Here is a 23,977-nt window from a genome sequence, read left to right on the forward strand (position 1 = left end):
CCAACTGATGTTAGAGTAGATGAAATGACAATACAACTGATATGCCACTACTGCAAATCAAGAAGCACACTTAATGTATGCACTGGCATTATTGAAGCTGCATAATTGGTGTACAATAGAGTCATCTAATTTTGTTCTTATAGAGCACCATGATAGATAAGTACCTGGTAGGCAACACAGAAAGTTATGAAAAAAAAAATGTACATGGAGAGCATGTTACTGCTACAATTAACATTCCTACTTTAGCTACACATGTATATGATTTGAATGTACAGCTCGATAAAAATCAAAGTATGGCACTTTTTCCTATTAGTTTGCAATAAGAGACATCAGTCTCCACTCAAACACAAGAGACTTAACACAAGACTAGAAGTAAAAATGCATGATTAAGGCTTTGCCCCTCAGGAGATATGATACGTTTGCATTTATCAATCACAACCTTTCATTTTGACAATTGGAATAATTTCTCCTCGCTTGCACGGAGCAGCTAAGAGGCAGGTCATTCTTGTGTTCAAACGTACATCTGAACAGAGCAACGATAGGGAGTCCTTCAACCCACAAGCGCAAAGATGAGAATAGAGTAAATAAGCAATGCAATTGATGTACTGTACAAAGAAATATTTATAAATAAATAATAACATGATACAAGCCTTCATCTTTATCCAAGTCACTGCGAAGCTCTGCCGTAATCTGAACGCAATAGCACCTTGTTTAAGAAAATATGATCTTACATCTGTCATCTTCGTAACACAAGCAAAATGTGTTAATGAACCTAAACTCCCTCTGCATATAAATATTTTGATAATGATGGACATGTAGACTTCTCATTTTGCCAGATATTTGTCTTCATAGAACAAAACATACAAAACAATACAAAACATTGTCTGTAACAAATTACATGCATTTGCATGGTCTGTGAATTTTGTTATGAGATATATCATCGCTGGGGTGACAAGACCTCGTATCTGCAATTTTGGTGAAAATGACTTTTTTTGATTAATGGTCAAATAATGGGTTAAGCGATGTCCTGGCCAAATCCAAACTGTCTTACTCCAAAAATGGAGCCACCACGGCATGTCAAAGGAAAGGCTATCCCATTCGCTATAGTGCTTTGGCCACCATGTGTTTTGGCTCTCCTGAACATTTGACATTTTGTAGATACGAGGTCTTGTCGCCTCAGCGACAATATGTGATATGACTAGAGATACAATTCAGCTCCTTACCTGCACTCTTGAATTATTTCACTTATCTGACCAGTTAAACTATCTGACCGACCAGCTATCTGACCAGTTAAACTTGTGTTTGTTCGGTTGGTTGGTTTTTTTCTTTTCTTTTCTTTCTTTCTTTCTTTCTTTCTTTCTTTCTTTCTTTCTTTCTTTCTTTCTTTCTTTCTTTCTTTCTTTCTTTCTTTCTTTCTTTCTTTCTTTCTTTCTTTCTTTCTTTCTTTCTTTTTATGGGGGGGGGGGTGTCTGTTTTATGGATGACTTGCCCAATAGTAGTTGAGGCTGAAGCATTTCATTGCTTTAATAGATAAAACATTGCAACACCTAAACCCGACTTTTGTGACTAGTGGGTGTCAGAGCACACTGCCTCTAGCAACCCTGACTGAATAATGTGACATATTTCATGCACTGCCTCACAATGAGTGCTCATGCAATATTTAATGTTGACCTTTCACCTTCACCTTACAAGACATAAAATGAGTGAATTTCCTAGCCGCATATAGTTGAATCCATTGTACGAAAGGTGTCTATCCGCAGATCTAACACCTGCAAGCTACATGAATATCTGAACAATTTTCCTGTCATCCAGAATAATGTCAGAATTTGTCACAACTGATAAACACTGCCATCACAGATCACTGTTTCAAACAGTCAATAGTTTAGCTAGACTTGTTTGGCTGTGAAATACGTCTCTACTCTAAAACCACTTTGTAAAATGCCTCATTCAGACAATTCTCCCGATATGCCATTCTCTTGAACAAACAGAAACAAAACAGAAATACAGAGAACAGAGAAAAGAGTCCTGTGGTTTGTCCAACACATTTACTGCACCATGCCATCTAATCATCATCATCATCATCGTGAAATCTATAAATATATAGTATAAAAAATATGGATAGTCCAATACAACAAGCCATATGTGTACTTCAATTCTCTGTACACTGTTCCTTTCAATCAGTCTATGTGCACTATAATCTCTCCTCATTTGTCCTTTGCTCCTCCATTTCTTTAGCTGCTATTTCTTTGTGTCCCACTGCTCTTGGCTAATCATGCTCCTCCACTTTCACTCTTTTCAAAATATGTGTCCGCATTAGCACTGTCTTTTTTCCCCACTCTCTCTCTCTGCTATGTCTCTCTACACTGATATGTACACAATTTGAACATTGGGCAGAAGGCATCAACAAAACAGGGTGTAGTGTACGATGTTTAACATGAGATGATGAAAGCAATGAAAGAATACCATCGCGGAAGGTGAAGGGGGCTATGCTGAGTCCTTTGCAACCCAGAAGTGGTCCTTCATAACGATGTCTCGTTGTGAGGCGGTCTCGACGCATGGTTTTCTTCCTCTAGCAGAGCTATTCTTTGCTTCAGCATCCGCACCTGAAACAGCAAAACCAGTGTACACAGAGAGAGCCTGAATCATTGCCGTCGAGTGTAATTATACAAATGATGCACAGGATAGAGTGCGTTAGTGGAGGCGTATAGCGCACTCGAAGGAATTTACAATTGTGAAACATGCACGAGGCGAAGCCGAGTGCATGTTGCACTACATTGTAAATACCCGAGAGTGAGCTACGCCTCCACTAACGCCACGAAATAATCCTGTGCATCATTTGTTTTATAAAATGGGTCGAAAATTCGAAAACTAACAGCATTTTTCAGCATTTTTCACGTAACCTTGTGGGTCAAGACGTCCGAAGATGTTCGTCCCAAACATTTACGCACGTCGCACTCGGAAATCCCGCACATACAGTATAAGTATGATGGGGGGTTGGGTTTCCGGACACCTAAGTTCCCGCATGAAAACTTACTTATTTTACATAGAATATGCACCCTTTACCTTAAAGACTTGATATAGACTCCTCATATAGGCCTACTAGACAACATACTCTGAAAACGGCGTGAGAATTAACCTGCTAAATCGTTGGATTTGCCCTTCAAAGTGACTCCATGTACGCGTCCGGTCCCACAACGCTTGGTCTACTGTACTGTACAAAGTGTACGTATGAATAGAGTATACGTACGCCATACATGTTATGCACAAGGGAAAAAAGACCGGCCAGCCGGCAGCCCGAACTAGAAGTTGTTTACAGGATTGACAGCGCGTACTGTATGCATGCAATTCAAAGGAGCCGCCGCGCGCACAGACGATCAGCAAGAGGATTTAACACGCAGTGCGATGGGACTAGAATAACCAAAGCACACGTGACTCATTTCAGCACTTCCTATTGGCTACATTCTTGAACCCATTTTATAATCCACAATATCTTCAAGTGGACTTCAGTAAATAGGGCTATACCAGTCTCACAGAATGGCAAGTATTATATCAAAGTTGGACCTCATATACAAAGTTATGGAATCTTAAAATATTACATGATTTCACACAATGGAGACATAAGCATTCTCTTTTTTTTCTGAGCAGCAGCAAACCATTCGATTAGCTTATTTGGAACTCTCTTCGGCAGGGCCATCTGAATTAGCTATTGTTTGCTTTTGCACAATATATACAAAAACTAGATATATCGCTACGGCGACTGATATGCCTCCGCCATAATGCATGGTTCTCCTAATAGGTCTATAGTACAATGTCTTGACAATGTGTGATGACAGTTTCAAACAATTGGCAAAATATTAAAATGACAGGTTTGACACAAATGTGCTGAATGTTCACTTTCCTAGAACTAGGTTCAATTGGATGAATGATTAAAATGTCAGAGTGCAGGTATTTGGGGAACTGATGATTTTTACTTGACTTTTGACCCTTTTATAAGTTTATGCATTGAGTAAGTTTTCAAGGTATTGAGAAAAAGTATAATTTCAGTATCAAATGGGAAAATAGCATTATCTAAACCTGGCCTTTGACCTTTGACCTCACAGTTCCAAAGAGAATCACTGTTAGGTTGAACATGCATAAATATGTAAGTTTCATGATGATACCTATAAGTGAGTTACTTTTGAGATATGGAGGAAAAAGTGCAATTCAGCACTTTCACTTGACCTTTGACCTTTTGGCAAGAAACTTCCCACAGAATATATATTGGGTAATACATGTATACATCAAATTAAAAAAAAACAAAAAACCTTCATTCATTGCATAAATATAAGGAAAGTAGTGATATTTTGAGGAGTTGACCTTGACCTTTGACCCATGACCCCCAACTTCCCTAGATAATCACTGCCCATCGGTACAAGCATATATACTAAGTTCCATGAAGATACCTTGAACCATTTGCGAGATATGGAGAAAAACATGAAATTTCAAATTTTTTTTCACAAAATAACCTGTGACCTTTGACCTTTGACCTTTGACCCTGTGACCCTAAAATCCACACAAAGTATTATCCCCCAAGGATATACCCTCATACCAAGTTTGATGTAAAACCACCACACGGTTCTTGAGATATCGACAAAAACAAAACGGGACGGACGGACGTACGGACGTACGGACGTACGGACGGACGGACGGACGGACGGACGACCCGAAAACATAATGCCTCCGGCCACTTCGTTGCGGAGGCATAAAAAGAAGAAATCGCATATTATACAAATCAGAGGCATTGCATCTGATTTTATAACTTCACAAATTTCTCATTGAACTATACAAAAATCTTTACTACTACATTTAAAAAAAAAACCATAAAATCAGAAAGAAAGACTTGAATTCTTTACATGAAAATTTTCTAAGGTTGTACTATCCCTGCAATGACGTCTGCATTCCTGTGCACAAACCATTGGGAGAGTAACGAGTTGATGACATCCTCTTTCAGCTGATTTACATAGGTGATTGCCACCAATATCATTATTTAGGGAAAACAAATAAAACTTTTAAAAACCCAGAATTTTGCTTCTTTATGTCTGCTTTTTTTCATGGAACTCTCTTCATCCTGTTCGCAAAATTATTCTCTGTTTATAAACATCAACATCAATGAAAAGGGTATGGAAAAGCATTTTTCTCTTCTTCCTTATATTCTCTCTTTATTTCTAACCATTCTCATGAACGCCACATAATTGCTTTGAATTTCAAAAACACTGGAAATATGAACAGCAAAAAATGTTTGACTTTTTTGCTGGTAAGTATATGTACACAAAGCAAAATTGGACTAAAGCCAACAAGCAAATCTAAGTATCTAATCATACTTGACCTCATTAACACACTTCCATGAATGCTCACAGTCGTAAATACTCCGATAAAAAACAAAAATTGAATTTCTTTCCAGCAAACCAGTTAACCCGTTCCATACTCAATTCCGGATTTCCTATACACTTAATACATAGACCACCAGGTTCCCGTACGGAACAGGTTAAAAGTAGACACAGATCTAAACTATGTTCTTTATTTACCTGTGTGTCGTGTCTTTCTACCATCGCCATCATCTGTGCTTCCAACTTCTTCAGTCTGCTCTGGTGCTTTTTCTTGGCCTTCTCATAAGCTGTCACCAATGCACTGCAGAGAAATGGCAATACCATGACAACACAAACAAAACTTAAAGAACATGTTTACCTTTGGGAAAAGTGATTTAAAAAATGTTCAAGATATCACATTTGATGCATATGTGTAGGTCTGTTGTATCACAAGACTTCCTACCATATAAACTTTTCGCAATAAAGCCTAAAATATAAGGAGATATCAGTATTTTTTTTCATCAAACCATAACTGTAGATGGTTTAGTCTGGAAACGTTTCTACCATACACGTAACTTTTGTTCACATTTTGTGTATTTAACAATACTTAACATTGATTATATGATTTCAAATTCTTACAGTGGCTGTTTCTACCCCAAACTCACATTTTAGAACTATTTTAAAGCATCATCTGCAAATGGTAAACTAGACCTTTAATACATTTGTTTGTTTGTTTGTGCTGAAGCTCCAAATAAGAAAGAATGCAATTTCATCTGTTTCATAAAGGACAATGTGTAAAAGGGACTAGCTTGGAGTTTTGCATCATTCTTCTATCATGTAAAATGTCTCCCTTGATACTTGTGAATAATTGACAAGAACTAAGAGAAAGAAACAAAGTGAAGCACTTTGTTCCAAATTCATCATACACTATACCACTGTCATGCATTAGCTTGAGCTCAGTTTATAGTGCCACTGCCCAGTAAGGAGTAGATGATGGGTTCACATCAATGGAAGATCCTTCTTTTTCACCTAGTATAATTTCATACAGATTGCAAAAAGATCTTACTTACAGAGAGATAAAGCAAAACACAAAAAACACAAACACAAACAAAGCAAAAGAAAAAAAGAATGTACTCATTATTACCTACTCTCTCTCTCCCAAATATTTCTTTCTTTCAAAGCAAAATTTGAAAGGCATGTAAAATGAGCGGGTACATAATTCTGTAAATCTTGTAATCCTGTAAATTCTGCAAATTGTGTCTATGCAATCATAGATGACTACACTGGTTTGAAGCATTGCTGGAGTATGCTACACATAAAACAGCTGTAAAGGAGGTTGGGTCTTCTGTCCCTTCATCATTGGCATGTTCTGTCTACCTCTTGAAGTTACTTTTGTGTCACACAAGTGCAGTACTTAGCAGATATCAAGCTCTTGATTCTTTGAAGAAGTTTACCCGTTGAGGACAGGCTGATTTTGCTACAACACGCATTTCCCATAGACACATGCCCGAGTATACTCCGGACTCGTCTTCAACGGGTTAAAGAGAATTGCCAAGCTAGGAAGACTTTTCTCTATCTGTTATCACTTTGAAAACTCATGCCAATGAGATATATTTAGCATGGCTATGATTTCTGTGAAAACCACAAAATGATTTATAGTTCATATGGAATTCATCAAGTATTCAATCTCCGTGCATGACTTTAATCTGTTTGAGCATTTTAATAATACATGTATGTGTACATTCAATTCGTACTGCTAATATATTACGACAACTGTACCAACAAATGTACAGCAAAGGATGCACACAGGCATGTGTTTGTAGGTATAGACTAGCTATACTATGCTGCACACTCCCACGGTGGCTATGACTAGGTGCATACAGGGGCCAATGATATTTCACTTTACATTTCATCAATTGCATCAAGCGATGTGTCAGTACAGAAAATCAATATACAGAATTATGGCTTAACTATGAAATGCCAGTCTTAGGTCATTGACAGATAACACAAATTTTTCAGATTTTTTTTTTTTTTTTTTTTTTTTTTTTTTTGGGGGGGGGAATATTACATAGTGTATATTTTGTTGGAATCGAACATAACTTTCCCTACCTTAAAGAAAGAACACAAATGAACGTACACATTGTTGTACCCAATGCATATGCAGTGCTTCAAAACATTGCAATATGATTATTTTTTCTTCTCCTTGCCACTATTTTCCATCTTTTTCTAACAGTGAAGAAGGAATACACTTTGGAGCTCACACCCTGAGGTAAGATGAGGATTGTTATCTCAGATTACAAACAAGCAGCTGTGAAGCATGTTGACCAACCTGTTTGCTCTCTTGAGGTCGGCCACGAACTCAGCTGACTGCTGGTGCCGCATCTCCGAGTTCTTCTGTAGCTTCTCCAGGGTCATCACCAGCTCCTGGATGCGGGCTTTCAGCCGCTTCTCCCGCCGCAGCATCTCGGCTGCATTGACAGGGAAGGCTGGGTCCTCCAGCATGCTCAGCTCTGCCAGGGTGATGGCGGGTGTGGTCACAGGGCCGCCGCCCCCGCTGCTGCTGGTAGAGCCCTGGCGAGATTGGTGGTCAGCATCATGCTGAGGGGTGGGATGTAGATATGAGGCAGGGTGACACAGGTTTAAATCCCAGTTCTTTTTTTTCACTTGGTGTTCATAATAAGACAGAATGAGCATACAAGCTATTCACAGAGAGTAACATCCAAAAAGAAAAACCCCTGTTAGGAGTGAGTTTGGCGGCACTGACACCAAATTGACCAAGTCATTCGAGAATAAAGTGAGATAAATCATGATCTTGATAGGTAATTCCACATAAATACCTTCCACAGAGGTTTCCCCAAACCCCTCTACATATCTCATCTTCAGACAAAACACAAATCTTCGTCATGTGCATGCAGTACATTTCTGGGCAATCTGCACTATTAGAGTGACATCACCAATGACAAATGTTGCGTTACGACATCTCATAATGCTACAGGGAAAATGGTTAAAGTTTATCATATTGACAGTGTCTGAATAATCACAATCACATCAAATCTTTGGTCACGACATAATATTCATTATATATTCATTTAAGACAACATAAAATGATTTTCCCATTATTCTTTAAAGGTCCTGTTTACCTTTGGGAGCAGTGATTTTAAAAAATGTTCAAGATGTCACATTTCATGCATATGTGTAGGTCTGTTGTACCACAAAACATCCTACCATATAAAATTTTTGCAATAAAGCCTAAAATATAAGGAGATATCAGTATCTTTTGCAATAAACCGTAACTGTAGACGGTTTAGTCTGGAAACATTTTTGTTATAACTATTGTTCACATTTTGTATATTTAACAATACTTAACATTGATTTTACTGATTCAAATTTTTACAGTGGTTGTTTCTATCCCTAACTCACACTTTAGAACTATTTTGAAGCATTAATGCTGGGTTTTTGTTTCATCTGCAAATGGTAAATTATGCCTTTAACCAGAGAATAAATTTGCCAAGGGAATGTAAACACAATCTCCTTTGAGGGCTACTATGATGAAAGGAGGCCACTCAAGCCATAGAATCAAAAGTTGCTGTGACAGAGAGTCCTGGATGAAGTGTATCATACCTTCCCATTCTTCACCATGTTTTCCTTCCTGTTCTTGCTAGGAGATGACGACTGCTCCTCCCACGAGGAGCCAATGGAGTCCTTCACCTCCGACTTGAGGTGGTCAATCTGCACCCGGTAGGCCTGCTCCTGCGCCTCTCGAGAGCTCAGCTTCAGCTCAAGGGTCTTCTTCTCCTTCTCCAGCAGGTAGTACTGGGCCTTCAGCTCTGCTTTCTCCTCCTGCAGCACAGATGTGGGTGACAAAGGATGACATGCAGCAAAGCTCCACATGATGACTGGAAATGATTGCATGCATACCTCTCTGGCCATGGATCCTCATTAGGCCTTTATGTGCAATTGAAACAAGTTGGTATCTCCTGTCTCTCAGAAACACTGATGCCAAGTTTGATCCTACCGTGGGGCTTTTCACAGATGCACAAAAAGGCACTCTCAACAAGTTACAAGAAACTGAGAAAGGAATGACAAACACAAAGGCTCCAAGAAAAGACAGCTTTACAGAAATACTCTCGAGAATGATTGAGTCAACAAATGGCCTCTGTAAAAATGGAAAAGTCTATTTAAAGGTGCTGGGAATTTATAAAAAAGTGAATCATGAACACAATTTGTGGTTTTCAGAGAGCACCAAAAACATGTTAAATATTTTGTCTCTTGGTTACACTGATTGCAGACTGCTCCCTTTAACTGGCCCACCTTTAGTGCTGTCAGTTCCTGCATGAGCACAGCATTCTCCAGGTCCAGACGTTGGCTGTCACAGCTGGGCGTGGACTCCTGGCTCATGGGGTCCATGTGGACCGACTCCAGCTCCATGACTGTGAGGCGCACGGCGGCCCGGTCGTTCTTCAGCTGCTGGATGTAGTCACGCAAACGCTGCTCGTCCTCCCGAGAGAATTCTGTGTCGCAGCTGCTCGCTGTGGAACTAGTAGTGCTGCACACACACCGAGAAAGAGAAGCGTTAAGCTTCCATTACACAATAAAGCCAAGGAACAGACTTATCATTTTGCATCAATGTTGGCAAAATCCCATGAGATAAAACAGAATGAGTAAATTTTCTTTTCGTTGGAAGCAAGCTGCATTGGAGCTGTCTTTCCTACAATCTCTATAAGAATTGTACCCAACTAGTAGAAGAAATGCTTGGTTATGTGAAGCTGAAACAGGCATATAATTACCTCCGCCAAGGAGGTCATGCTTTTGCCGGCGTTCGTTTCTATGTCTGTCTGTCTGTTTGCAAAATAACTCAAAAAGTTCTGTACGGACTTGAATGAAACTAACAGGAAAAGTTGATTATGACACAAGGAACGGATGGTTAAATATTGGTAGTAATCTGGACTATCTTCGCGATCCAGGAATTTTTTTCTTTTTTGCCCTTTTGCAGGATTATCATTGGCAAATAAAGCAAACAATAATGGGAGTTCAAGCTGTGCGTATTTGAGGTGTGCATACGTGCACTGAGTGCGCATTCCAGGCACAGCATGCAGGAAGCTGATGAAGTAGACTCTGAGACACTAAAAAAAGGCTTCATTATCATTGGGAAATAGGGCTCTTTTCAGCATGTGTGTATGGGTGGAAATGAGCTGCTTGGCAGAGGTCTGCACTCTTAAAGTGCTTTTGTAGTTGAGCATGTTATTAAATTGCTATCAAGTCATCTCTTTTAATTGTCACAATTTCAGATAATGGCACTGTTGCATTATATCTCTTTTATTTACTTATTCAAATACTTTCACTTTTATATTAAAACTAAGATGTTCATAGTTCTGAAAGGTAGGGACATTATGTAAGATGGAATGACTGCAGTATTCCTTTCCCATAACTGCTCCAGAAATTAAAACTCTTGCTGGGAGGCAAAGCTTTGAAATGGACCTTGTTTTGAAGTCTTACTAGATGACAAACGACTCTTCTATTAACTGTCCCCACTAGAAATGGGATGTCTTAAAATTGATTGACAGGTTCTTGTATGGCAATGCAATGCAATGCAATTCATTTAATCACCCAATAAGAACACTATGTAAATTCACTGTGGGATGTTTACATACATGAATGATGGTGTTTTGATTAAATCATGATGAATAGGATTGATGCCAGATTTTGCAAAGTCTAAAGTACATCTGCCAAGGACAGCTAGAATAGACTGGCTAGAATGTAGGAGTACCAGGAAGGAAGAAAGCTGGGATGCACCAAGGCCCTCACCTTGTGTGACTGTGTGAAGAGACGTCTTCCCAGGGCTGCAGCGGCACGTGGCAGATCATTGTGCCACAACTCCTGTCTAACCTCTGCAGCAAAGCTTTGGCAATGTTCTCAGATGTCTTCCGGTTGTCGTGGACACGTTTCAGCATCGACGTTGTTTCCTCTGAATCTTCTCCTGACCCTTCTGAGCTCTCTGTACATAAAGGGGAAAAGAAAGTGAAGTGGAACATTGAACATAGCATAGTTCAAAGAGTTATACTGACCATGTTACCCCTAAAATATGCACTTGTACAAAGAAATATATTGGCATCAACCTGTACACAGTTCTAATTTACCTCGTCAAACATAAATCCTAGATCCTTAAAGGGCAGTCAAACTCCAGTGTCTACTCCAGTTGTAGATTCCAACCTCTGCATGTGTAATTTTCAAACAATATATGCAGTGGAAGATTTGACAGGTTAGCAATTACCTCTGGTAAAACATCATCTACTCCATACCAAATGTTAATAAAGTAGCCTGTACACACCATAAATAGATATGCCACTCTGCCAGATATGAGTGAGCACAACAAATGAATCCTTGAAATTCCTGCAAGACTATATGTTCAGCTTTATATTTGAAGGATCCCAGTTAAAGCTTGGACATTGCCATTATAGGATGCCAAAGATATTCATCTTTGGGATATGTCTTGTTGAGATCTGCAGCAACTGCTTGACCTACAAAATGAGGAATAACAGGCCCAGCACCTCACGGAGCACTCTAAACTGAATAAAGTGAGTAAAAGTTCTCTTTGCTTCAACACGTTGAAGCATGAGACAAGCTACTGATGCATAACATTTCTGCGAACTTGTTCAAAGCAAATTCGAAAAATTGACCTGGCTTTTCCAAGAACACCAGCAAAGCTAACTATTTGTACAAGACTCACCCATACCCATGCCGACCCCTGCTGCCTTGCAGTTGGCCAGGAGGACTGACTGCTCACTGTCTTTCAGGGCCATGAGCACCTCTAGTGCCTCAATGGTCTGCTCGCTGTAGTTCAAGGCCAGCTGGAGGGCAGTGTTGTTGGACTCGTATTTGCCCACCAGCATGGTGAGGCGGTCAGCATTGGCCTTGCTCTCCTCCAGCGAGAGCTGCAGCAGGTCGTTCTGGCACTGCAGGTGCTCGATCTTGCTGGCCAGCCGCTCCAACTCCACCTCGATCTCCCGCGCCTTGCTCTCGGGCACAGCCAGCCCGTAGCTGGACAGCGTCTGTAGGATCTCCTGGATGCTGGAGCAGGACTGTAGAGACTGTGCAAGGTGCTCCGCCACCTTGGGGTTGCTGATCTGAATTCGTATGATGCAATGTTATTAGTGTTTGAGAGAAACATATCTCCTCTCTGATCTACGATTATGGTCTGACTGAAACAAACATCGGAATATGAAGTTAACAGATACATCCAAAAATACACTGTATTTTTTATGTATCCTCATATACGAGGGGCGACTGAAAAGTTTTGAGCCTAACATAGAAAGGATTAAGATATGAAGGCCAAATTTGGTCCATGAAGTCTTCATTACATCTTAATCCTACCAACCAAATTTCTTGGTCATAACAATTTTTATCCTTATTTTACAGGTTCTTGAACTTTCTGTATCAGGTGATTCATAAAAAATTGACAAAATGATCACAAAAGGTGTCTTGTTTCACCAGGACAGTGATCTAGCGCATTCATCAGCGGTTGCAATGGCAACCATTCATGACTGTGGGTTCCAACTAGTTCCGCACCCACCGTATTCACCAGATCTAGCCCCATTGGACTTCCACCTCTTTCCGAACCTTAAAAAAGATTTGGCTGGACAACGCTTCACCACTGATGAGGAGGTCATTGAATGCTGTTGACTCCTACCTGGAGGATCAACCAAAGAACTTCTACTGCAGCGGCATAGAGGCACTACGTCACTGCTGGAGGAAGTGCGTGGACTCACAAGGGGACTATGTAGAAAAATAGAGCAATAAAGTACTTCTGCCTCATACCATCCCTTGAAGGCTCAAAACTTTTCAGTCGCCCCTCGTATAAGCCATGTACTTTGCCTTGATTGCACAGGATCTACGTAATATTCTGAAGTTGGTTTACAGTTACTGTAAAATGGGGCAAATCTGAATGCCCGTGTGGTCATTTTAAAGAACTCATACAGGAAGGCTACATCCACAGTGCATCAGTCACAAGTGGTAGTCATGCAATTAATCCAGTAAAAACGTGAGATTGATATCCCTCGATAACTAATGGTGTAGTCTGAAGAAAGCAAAGATTTTACTACCAAATGCTACCACATGTGCTTTGGGCTTATAAGCAACTTAAAAGATGCTAGTACATTGAACAACTGAAAGATAATCTGCACATGTTGCAAGTGGAAACTCACCCCAATGTTATTGATATCTGATCCCAACACACAGCGATCACGATTGTTCCTGATGCTGTTGGTGCTCATATTCCGTGCCGGCTTTAACCTCACCCTCTCCGCAACTTTCGCCACCGGCTGGTCGGTTCGCCGGTCGGTCCCCGTCAGGCTCATCTCCCCTGTGCTGGGGTTGACGTTGTGGGCCGAGGGGGAGGGGGATGGAGAAGGGGAGGGGGAAGGCGAGGGGCCAGGAGAGTGGCGAAGGTTGGGGGAGTTGAGTTGCTCTGCTGATGAGGAAGACGTGTAACCACCCAGTTTCTGGTTGTTTGCATGAAGGATGCTCTGGAGTTCTCGTACCTGGTCAGAGCAGAAGGAGAGTACAGAGAATTTCAGTCTCACCAGTGACAGAGACAAAGTGACCTCCTGGCTTTATTCATATACCCCAGGTGAGATTAAGTAGGTGGAAACTCAGGATTTTCAAGGCTTCATGAAACTAAATGTACCTGGCAACTTGTTGGAGTGGAAGACATCATCTTTCCATCTTTAAACTGATCAATAGCAATAGATGATTTTACTGGGTTTATTACTCCTACTCTTTGCAAAACACAGAGATCTTATCTCAACTAATCTTGTACTCATACAGTCCTGCCCTAGAGACAAGAGTGTTTAGCAATTGAGTCAGCCCACCCTGCCTGGAGAAGACACTACACAGGGTCATACACATATGACTGTCAAAGAAAAGTAAGGGATAGTTACGTTGTATCTGCATCTGACGTGCAATTCACCACCATGCTCAAGTATAATATGGTAAAATTGGACGAAGAAAATAGCAGAGGATGTTAATCAAACTAACTCACGCTTAAAATATGAAAGTTTTAAAGCTTTAAAGTTAAGTGATATCGGGGCAAGCACACACAGGAAATTGTCATAAGTGCTTTACTGAACTGTACACAATTCTTTGCTCATCTCCCTTTTGGACATTTAATCAGTAAAAATACAATGAATCCTTTGCATCAAATTATTGGTTTTCTAACAAATGTAGCAATGATGACAATTAGTAAGAAAGAGGTCGCGGTTGTGAAATCACTGACTAAAAGCATTCATGACTTTAATGTTTTGTTTATTTGTGCGAGTATAAATCACTGGGAGAGTTGTGATGTGATTGCCTCTTCCACTCTGAGGGTATTATGTGAAAATATGTAAAACTTCAAGAAATTTTCTATCTGATTTCAATGAAACTTCTGTCATTGTCTGATTTACTCTATTAAAGTCAAGTCGAGTACAGCGTGGAATCGTACATTAAAGCTTTCGAAATTTCAGCGAGGGCACAAGAGTGCTCAGTTTTGAATACACCCACCTTCTTTCTCAGCTTGTCCCTCTCATCTCTCATGCCCATGAAGCTGGCTTTGAGTTTGTGCATCTCCTCCTCCTTTAGGCTGAGAGACGAGTTCAGCGTCTCATTCTCCTCTCGCAGCAGGCTGACCTCCTGCTCCAGGCTGCTCCGTCTCCGCGTCTCCAGGTGCAGCTGCCGGTGGCTGTGGTGGCCGTTGGGCGTGGTGCGGTGGCTCTGCGGGGACTGCGCCTCCACACTGTCTAGGTCCAAGCTCTCTACCTCTTGTACTGCCTTTAAGGACATTTACAGCAAAAACTAATCATGTAAGCATCTACAAATGTGCAGTGAATGATATTATAGGCTGGCCATTGGTAAGTTGACATCCAGATGTTAGTTATCACCATACTGTATGTGCGCTATCATAGAACAGCATTTATATATAAAAAAGTACCTGTTTATATTCACAGAACATCTTGATTCATGCCACACTGTCATCTAAAGTTGTAGCAAGAAAGTAAGACTTAAATTGCAGTACAGCTAAATGGATTTACAAGCAAATGCATCATGTTTGTTGCAAAACAATGTCAAATAGACCACACACAAAAATCACAAAAATTTCACATTATAAATCAATTCAGCTCAGACAAATGTAAGTGAATATTTCAATACATGAACAAATTGAAAAAATACCTTAAAATTACAACCTTCACATGCATTAAATCAATATACCAATAATAACGACCTTCAAATGACCAATCACAAGCTGCATTTGACATCAATTAATCTCTCTGAAATCAATCCAGACATCCTGCACATCTGCCTCTGATGCCCTTACCACCACTGGGCCACCTTGATTTACTCATTCATTCTAGTCTAGATAAGTCATTTCCATTCTGATAGTGAGGATTCTTTTTCTATGACTTGACAAGTAAGTATATGAGCACAATATTAGAAGTGTTCATTGACCAACACTGCAGTCACTATACCTTATTGACTCTGACCTGAAATGCATTGATCAGTATACATGTATATGGCAAAGTGCATGCTGCATGGACTATGTGGTGTGTCCAAAAATACTGACACATTATGACAGATACATGTGAGCAGGTTTCCACAGATCTTGAGTGAAAAGCATACTGTAGTGTGCAGTATGGAACGCCATTAAGGAAACAATACAAAATTCATTTCACTCCAGCCAATATTCATTTCACTTTTAACAAATACATTTCACTCACAAACATTGATTTTACTTTTTATAAAAATACATTTCACTTTTCACAATAATACATTTCACTTTTGAATTAAAATTCATTTCACTTTTCACAAAAATACATTTCACTTTTGAATTAAACTCATCTCACTTTTCACAAAAATACATTTCACTTTTGAATTAAAATTCATTTCACTTTTCACAAAAATACATTTCACTTTTACATAAAGATTCATTTCACTTTTCACAAAAATACATTTCACTTTTACATAAAGATTCATTTCACTTTTCACAAAAATACATTTCACTTTTAAATACAAATTCATTTCACTCTTCACAAAAATACATTTCACTTTGGCATACCATATCACTCAGACGAAACCATTTCACTGCGCTAAAACCATTTCACTCTGATAAAACCATTTCACTCTGATAAAACCATTTCACTCTGATACAAAAAAAAATACGTTCCTCTTTTTTCCCGGCCAAAAGGTGGCGCCAGTCTGAGAGGAGTCACAGTGCCATGGCACTTTGTTAGCACTGAGCTGAGGTGAGTAGCCGGCCAGCTGGCCGGCTGGCTATTCATGCAGTACCTAGATTTACTGAGTAGCCAGTCAGTCGGCAAGCCCGAAAAAACCCGTCTAGAATATCCAAGTCCTCGCACGCGAGTTGACCCCGCAAGTCATAGAGAGCGCGATTGGAGAATCGTTTCGAAATGCTCATATCTTGGTCACTGAATTACGTTTTCACATGATTTTTCTTTTATTTGATAGGTAAAGGTTAAAACTTGGATGCTATCTTGTTGATTTTTCCAAGAACGACATGAAAGATTATCAACTTCGTGGCTAACTAATTGCAGATGTTCCGGAAATAATGGATACAGATATTCTTCTAAAATTCTCCTAAAAGTCTTCTTTTTCATCGTAAGGCACCAACAAAAGTTATATCATGTAAAAGGAAATTTATTCAGCTTTCAGATGATACCTAAAAGTGTAATGTGATGATTTGTAGATGGGTCAGCAGCCAGCTGATATCATAGGGATGTCATTCCTTTTTTTCTCGGCACGAAATCGCGAAGTACTGTACTGTCCCACATATAGAAATTGACGTGTGCCCTCGATGCCTTTGTACGTGTGTGTTACTGTATGAGCGACCCCAGCGTAAATACACGTGGTCAGTTTCGAGCGTCTAGCTGTGATATACTGTACTTGTGTCTGTCATTAGACATTACGTACTAATAGTCTACAGCCTCTTGCTGGGCCTCTCTCTCTCTCTCTCTCTTTGATTATCAATGTCTTGTTCTTGTTATTCATAATACAATGTATGTTTGTTTTGTTTGCTTTTGTCCACCCTTCTGATTTTGTCAACAGGAAGTGTCTGATTCTCAGTTTCATTCTGCCATCAATCATTCACATCACTCTCTCTCAATTCAAAGTATCCAAAGCATCCACTCAAATACATTATAACCACTACTTATACCGTTCACTCCGCTAAAGTGAACACAGTTACATTATATCGAAATTCCGCTTACATTATCCACTTTTTTTTTTACATGCTTGGTTATAGCAACATTTTGATATAACAAAAGAAAGCTGTTGATCCCAAGGACTTCACTACATTACTTCCCTCTATTACTATAGGCCTACCCAACTAGGCAGAGAAATTTACATACATTATTGCACGTGCCATTCTCATCAATTAATAAAATACCTTTTTTTTTCATTAATAACAACAGAGAAAGGAGCACAATCCACAAGTTTTTTTTTCTTTATAAATGTATATACATCTCCATATATATATATATATATATATATATATATATATATATTTATTTATTTATTACATGTAAGTGTTGAAAGAACTACATTGCAGTTAAGTTTCAAGGTATCCACCAATCTTCATGACAATGTATCACACACATAACAAAAAAAAATAATACCTAAAGTAAGAGCTGCATAAGCAGTCTACAGTTTTATCTACTTTTTAGCAGTATAGTCAAATGCAGTTTTAGATCATTTTATTTTTTTTATTTATAACTCTCATTTATTTATTCATCCATTTATTAATTATTTTTAATTTATTTTTTGGTGGTGGTATATTGGACTCAGTCTCTAGCCAAGAGGCATGTAAGAGACCTGCGAAAGGTACAACTGTCAGCGGTCTTGTGAGTACATGTAGGAACGCAAGTAGGATCAGTCTGTCTTTACTACAACAGTGATGTACAGTGAACATTTAAAAAAAAAAATTCTTCTGGTGAAGCTCAGTAATAAGACAAGAGCAAATGAATGTACCAGGTAGTTTGAACAATTGCAGAGCTACATTGTATGGAGCAGATCTGTACAAATAAAATGCCGGCAAATTTTGACACTGGCAATAAACAAACTATACTGATACCGATGTTGCACAAACATGAAACAGTTGTGAATATGGCTTGAATGTTATGTAAGTGAATGAAATCAAGCAAGAATACCACAAATGTTTTGAGGCAATACTCTGTAAATTACATGCCATCTACACTTTTGGCAAGGTTTCACTCAAATGATACATGTACAGAGATAACTTCATTAATAGTTCAAACTGCATGAATGTTTGAGGGTGTACAAATGCCCTTGAGTACTCTGAAGGCAGGTACACATACGTGTATCTACTATAGTATTCACATCGCCAAGGTTTCACACACATGAATAGAGGGTGACAGTAAACTGGCAGCTTCAAGAGCAATTTGAAGGTGTACATGTATACATATGAAGTGTACTTACTGGAAACAAAATGAAACATGTACAAAATATATAAACTTCATCGACAGTCCAAACAGCAGAGAATGTTTTGAAGGTGTACATATGCCCTTAAATACTTTGAAGGCAAGTACAATGTATCTATTGGTCACACTGCCAATGTTTCAAACACATGAACTGGCAGCTGCATCAACAATTCAGAAGTGTACATACTACATATGAAGCAGGGGCGGATCCAGGAATTCCGTAAAGAGGGGACGCGTTTACAAAATTAAAGGGGGGCGCATGCACCCCTCCCCCCCATTTTTTTCTTTTAATTTCTCTTGTTTAAACAAAAAATAAAGGGGGGGGCATGCGCCAGTTGCGGTCCTAACTGGATCCGCCAATGTATGAAGTACACTTACTGGAAACTAAACAGATAAAAAATTTAAAGTAACTTTAAAACATCAATATTACTGGAAATCGAAGCAGACAGATTAGATTTGGCCTTATAGCATCTTGCAAAACATCTATGTGAAGAAATCTTTCATTCCCAACTTTAGCATTGACTGTATATAATCTTATCTGAAATGTCAAAAGGCAAACTAATCATCCCAACATCTCTGTCAACTGAATACACATGTATCAGTACATGTACACAAGCAGTATCATACACATTTAAAATATCTGTGTGTCACTCTCTTCATGGTTATGACTGAGTGAATGATACATATGTGTATTCGAACCCCTTACCAGTAACAACACTCGACAACCCAGGGGTAGACTACAGGCCAACATGAAACCCCCCAGGTGTTATAAAAATCTGCTCATCTTACCTTTCACAAGGTCCACAATTTTTCTTTATAGGTATCTAATAAGAGCATGCCTGTTCAATGCGAACATGTTCAAAATTTTGGTTGATTTGGGGGAAGTACTAATGTAATGTATCATCTATCTAACTGTTGTGTCAAAATCTTCATCTTCCTTATCCCTTCTTGACTGTTCAATTCCTTTTGGTGACATACCTTGTGTATCTTCCTGATCGAACAGAATTCTTACATCTTTGAAACCTCTTCTGAAATGGGTCACAACCAAAATATTAGCAATAAAACATGCATACATGTACTAACTAAACCTCTTATAGTGCTTCAGTGATGATGTACAAATTAAATTCATACCTTCAGCAACAAGACATGCCCCTGTCGAGTAATGGCTGTACGTCCAGATACTACTTCATACTGTACAATGTACTTGCTTCCATAACATTTATCAAGAATATCATGAAGGATAATATTTAGTTTAATCAGGGCTCATAATTCTGCCATCTGTACAAACTCCAAAGTAATTTAAATGCACATAATTTAACATATACTATCTTGCATAGTTCCACACATTGATGTATCTGTAATGGTCGAACTTCACATTTACTACAACAACTGTGCTTTTCAAAGAATATACATGTACATCCTCTTTACTAAAAATGTTACCGTAAAGATGAATGAAGTTGATATACAGTAACATACAGTAATATGTTACAATTGTATATCAACTTCATTCTTCCTATTGTATCATATCACATATTTAGCACCTTTCTGAGGTAGGTTATCATGATCACATACTGCTTTAGGTTTTTCAATGAAATGAAAAAGTTGACAGGTGTATTAATCAGTTGTTTCTATTCTTGTGAGGAAGTCACTCAGCGCTTGCAAAACAGCAGTGCTCTCCTTGATAAAAATCTGTCAGAGATTGAATGGTACGTGTGCATCCAAGAAAACAAAATACACTATAGAACTGACAGTGTAGATCTTCTCGTTCATGTCATGCAGATTTTCCTGGAGGCCACAGAGAAGAGAATCACCTTAAATATGCATGTTCCATCGGTGTGATGTCAGGTACTGGGGATACCTACATATACAATGTGACACAAATAGAGAAAATTAATCATAGATGATATTATAAACCATTATTCACAATAACATGTCCGAAAACATTATGTTGGAGTAAACCCCAATTCAAGCAGAGAGAAACTACAGACATGCACTATACTATGGTAAACATATGAAGAGTCTGTTTGCAAAAACCGATAAGTCCATTTTTGAAGATTTTCAAGTACGGTCTCTGTCATAAAGTACAAAATAACACCTTTTAAATGAGATATTGGTCACTACATATGAAAGGGCATTTTTGAAGTTATGGTCAAAAGAAGCAAACATTTTCTTCGTATTCTCTTTATTTTTCCTGACCTTTAATCGCAAATATCTCCATTTGGCAAATATGGACTTATCGGTTTTTGCGAACAAACTCTTCATATTATTCTGAGAATAATTGCATTCATTCAGACATCCTCATAAACTTTATTGTTACAAATTGTAGATGCGGAAGACTAATAATACATCTCTATATTTACTGACAACCTGTATACCAACTTGAAAAATTCAAATAGCCTGGTACTCTATTAGTGTTAACATTGCAGCCGGCTCAACTCTTAAACATGTCATGAAAATTATGTTTACATCAAATACTAGAATCGCTCTTGTGCCTTCTTTCTCCATGCGAAAGAAAAAAACTAATAATAATAATAATATTGAATCTATACTGTTCTTGTTTGTATTAAGTGATGAGTAGGTGCCTAAATTATATAATAATTAACTACTAAGAGATGAAGACTAAGACCCTGTTTATTATAGACAGCATACACATTGTACACTGTACAATTTTTGTGAATAAGTTGTAAATTCAAATTTACAAACTGCCATCGCCACATACAATTGTAGGCCTACCGCCACCGGCCTACACTGACTCACTGTACACAACACACGATATCACGAAGTTCCAATTGAGCGAATGAACAACGCTAATTTCAATATATGGGACTGACCCTGCACCTCCGCAGAGATCGTTAACAACGGTGCATTTACGGTCCGAAAAAGTCCCCTTCCGCACTAGATGCGATCACGTGACCTTCCGGAGGACTAGAATACATTATTTGGCCTCTAAAAATGCAATCTTCAGGCCTAATTTTTAACAAGTTATGCTTCTAGGGCACCGTCGATCTTGGTATCTGCGTAAAGCACGAAGTATTGCCGACCTGATGAACAAGAAGTCACATCAATCCCCTTTTTAGATGGGTCAGCAGCCAGCTATAAACACGGGAATGTTTTGAAAGAGGAAAAATACTATGTCAACTTCGAGATACTACTTAAACGGAAAAAAAAAAAAAACTCATTTTGAACCGGAAAAAATAGCATGTCGATCACAAGAAGTCTCAGACATCAAACTTACCCCACAACATCGCTGTTGAAAAGCGTTGTAAAACACACGTTAATTATTCAGCAAGTCAGGCGTAGATTCAATTCTCGATGTAGAACATTACAACTGTATGCATGTAACGGCACGAGCGTGCATATTAGTGAGTGAGGCCGAGGCGAGGACCGTCGACTGCTAGCTCGCCTCGCGTCGCTTCTAAATCTAGGTACTGACATAGCCAGCCGGCCAGCTGGCCGGCCACTCACCTCAGCTCAGTGCTAAGTGCCATGGCACTGTGACTCCTCTCAGACTGGCGCCACCTTTTGGCCGGGAAAAAAGAGGAACGTATTTTTTTTTTGTATCAGAGTGAAATGGTTTTATCAGAGTGAAATGGTTTTATCAGAGTGAAATGGTTTTAGCGCAGTGAAATGGTTTCGTCTGAGTGATATGGTACGCCAAAGTGAAATGTATTTTTGTGAAGAGTGAAATGAATTTGTATTTAAAAGTGAAATGTATTTTTGTGAAAAGTGAAATGAATCTTTATGTAAAAGTGAAATGTATTTTTGTGAAAAGTGAAATGAATCTTTATGTAAAAGTGAAATGTATTTTTGTGAAAAGTGAGATGAAGTTTAATTCAAAAGTGAAATGTATTTTTGTGAAAAGTGAAATGAATTTTAATTCAAAAGTGAAATGTATTATTGTGAAAAGTGAAATGTATTTTTATAAAAAGTAAAATCAATGTTTGTGAGTGAAATGTATTTGTTAAAAGTGAAATGAATATTGGCTGGAGTGAAATGAATTTTGTATTGTTTCCTTAATGGCGTTCCATAGTGCAGTATGCTACAACTTTATCCCTCCAAGTATCATTACACCATAGCCGTGTATGTACACTCATGTACATGTGCGGTGTATGTATGTGAGCATCACCACAACAGCCATTAATGGAGTCACCAAACATCAATCTACTGATTTTGGAATGTCTCATTTCTTCAGACTATAAGCTACCCAATGATGTATAATATTTCCATATTTTCATTTCCAAACACCTACCACAGCAACGGAATGAAAGCTGGCCAGCAAATAAATAATTCTGAGCAAATAAGCTTTGAAAGAGTGCAGTCAAGCACGCAGACATTCAAATACAATAGGTCACTTACAAAAACACTTCTGCGACAAGCTTCCGAAAAACTGACAAATTTCAGATATCAAAATTAATCATAGACTTGATACATATAAAAAGAGGAGTTACCCTGTACATGTAGATAGGATTTTCATATAAGGGCAATTACCCCCCGGCTAAAAACTGGTTAGTGATAAAGTTGGAGTAAAGATTAGGGTTAGGGTTTGGTTTAGGGTGAGAGTTTGGGTTAGCGTTAGGTTTAGGTTCAAGATTTAGGATTAGGGTTAGGGTCAGGGGAAGTAGTCTGGGTGCCAAAGCCACTTTTTGAGCCTAACCTTGTTTTACCGTCCACCCAATGTGTTTTGATGGCTTTACCCTATTTCGGGGGTGCTGAATCCGAATCTGGATGATGCAACTCTTGCATCCTTGAGGGTTTTGAGATATTCAAGATGGCCACCAAAATGGCCGCCAAAACCGGAAATTCCCACTATTTCCTTCTAAATGGTGAGATATTAAAAACAATTGATGGATTTACCCTATTTCGAGGGTGCTGAATCCGAATCTGGATGATGCAACTCTTGCATCCTTGAGGATTTTGAGATATTCAAGATGGCCGCCAAAATGGCCGCCAAAAGCTGAAATTCCCACATATTTCCTTCTAAAAGGTGAGATATTGAAAACAATCGATGGTTTTACCCTATTTCGAGGGTGCTGAATCCAAATCTGGATGATGCAACTCTTGCATCCTTGAGGATTTTGAGATATTCAAGATGGCCGCCAAAATGGCCACCAAAACCGAAAATTCCCACGTATTTCCTTCTAAATGGTG

At 38.8% G+C, this 23,977-nt stretch overlaps 1 protein-coding gene across 1 annotated transcript in view; it reads right to left on the minus strand.

The window, feature by feature from the left end:
• Positions 1–1,472: 1,472 nt before the first annotated feature.
• Positions 1,473–23,977, minus strand: part of LOC139709324 (colorectal mutant cancer protein-like) — a 53,133-nt gene continuing 30,628 nt past the window's right edge. Inside the window, exons 6-14 of the mRNA XM_071621279.1 lie at positions 14,883–15,149; positions 13,547–13,882; positions 12,079–12,469; positions 11,151–11,340; positions 9,657–9,891; positions 8,967–9,185; positions 7,675–7,943; positions 5,565–5,667; positions 1,473–2,603 (exon numbers count right to left, since the gene is read on the minus strand). Of these exons, the coding sequence (XP_071477380.1) occupies positions 2,520–2,603; positions 5,565–5,667; positions 7,675–7,943; positions 8,967–9,185; positions 9,657–9,891; positions 11,151–11,340; positions 12,079–12,469; positions 13,547–13,882; positions 14,883–15,149 (2,094 nt within the window). The 3' untranslated portion in view covers positions 1,473–2,519. The remainder of the gene's footprint in view (positions 2,604–5,564; positions 5,668–7,674; positions 7,944–8,966; positions 9,186–9,656; positions 9,892–11,150; positions 11,341–12,078; positions 12,470–13,546; positions 13,883–14,882; positions 15,150–23,977) is intronic.

Source organism: Diadema antillarum, unplaced genomic scaffold (genome assembly GCF_040938485.1).
Source record: "Diadema antillarum isolate AM-2024a unplaced genomic scaffold, OU_Dant_1.0 seq00001426_RagTag, whole genome shotgun sequence".
Lineage (NCBI taxonomy): Eukaryota > Metazoa > Echinodermata > Echinoidea > Diadematoida > Diadematidae > Diadema > Diadema antillarum.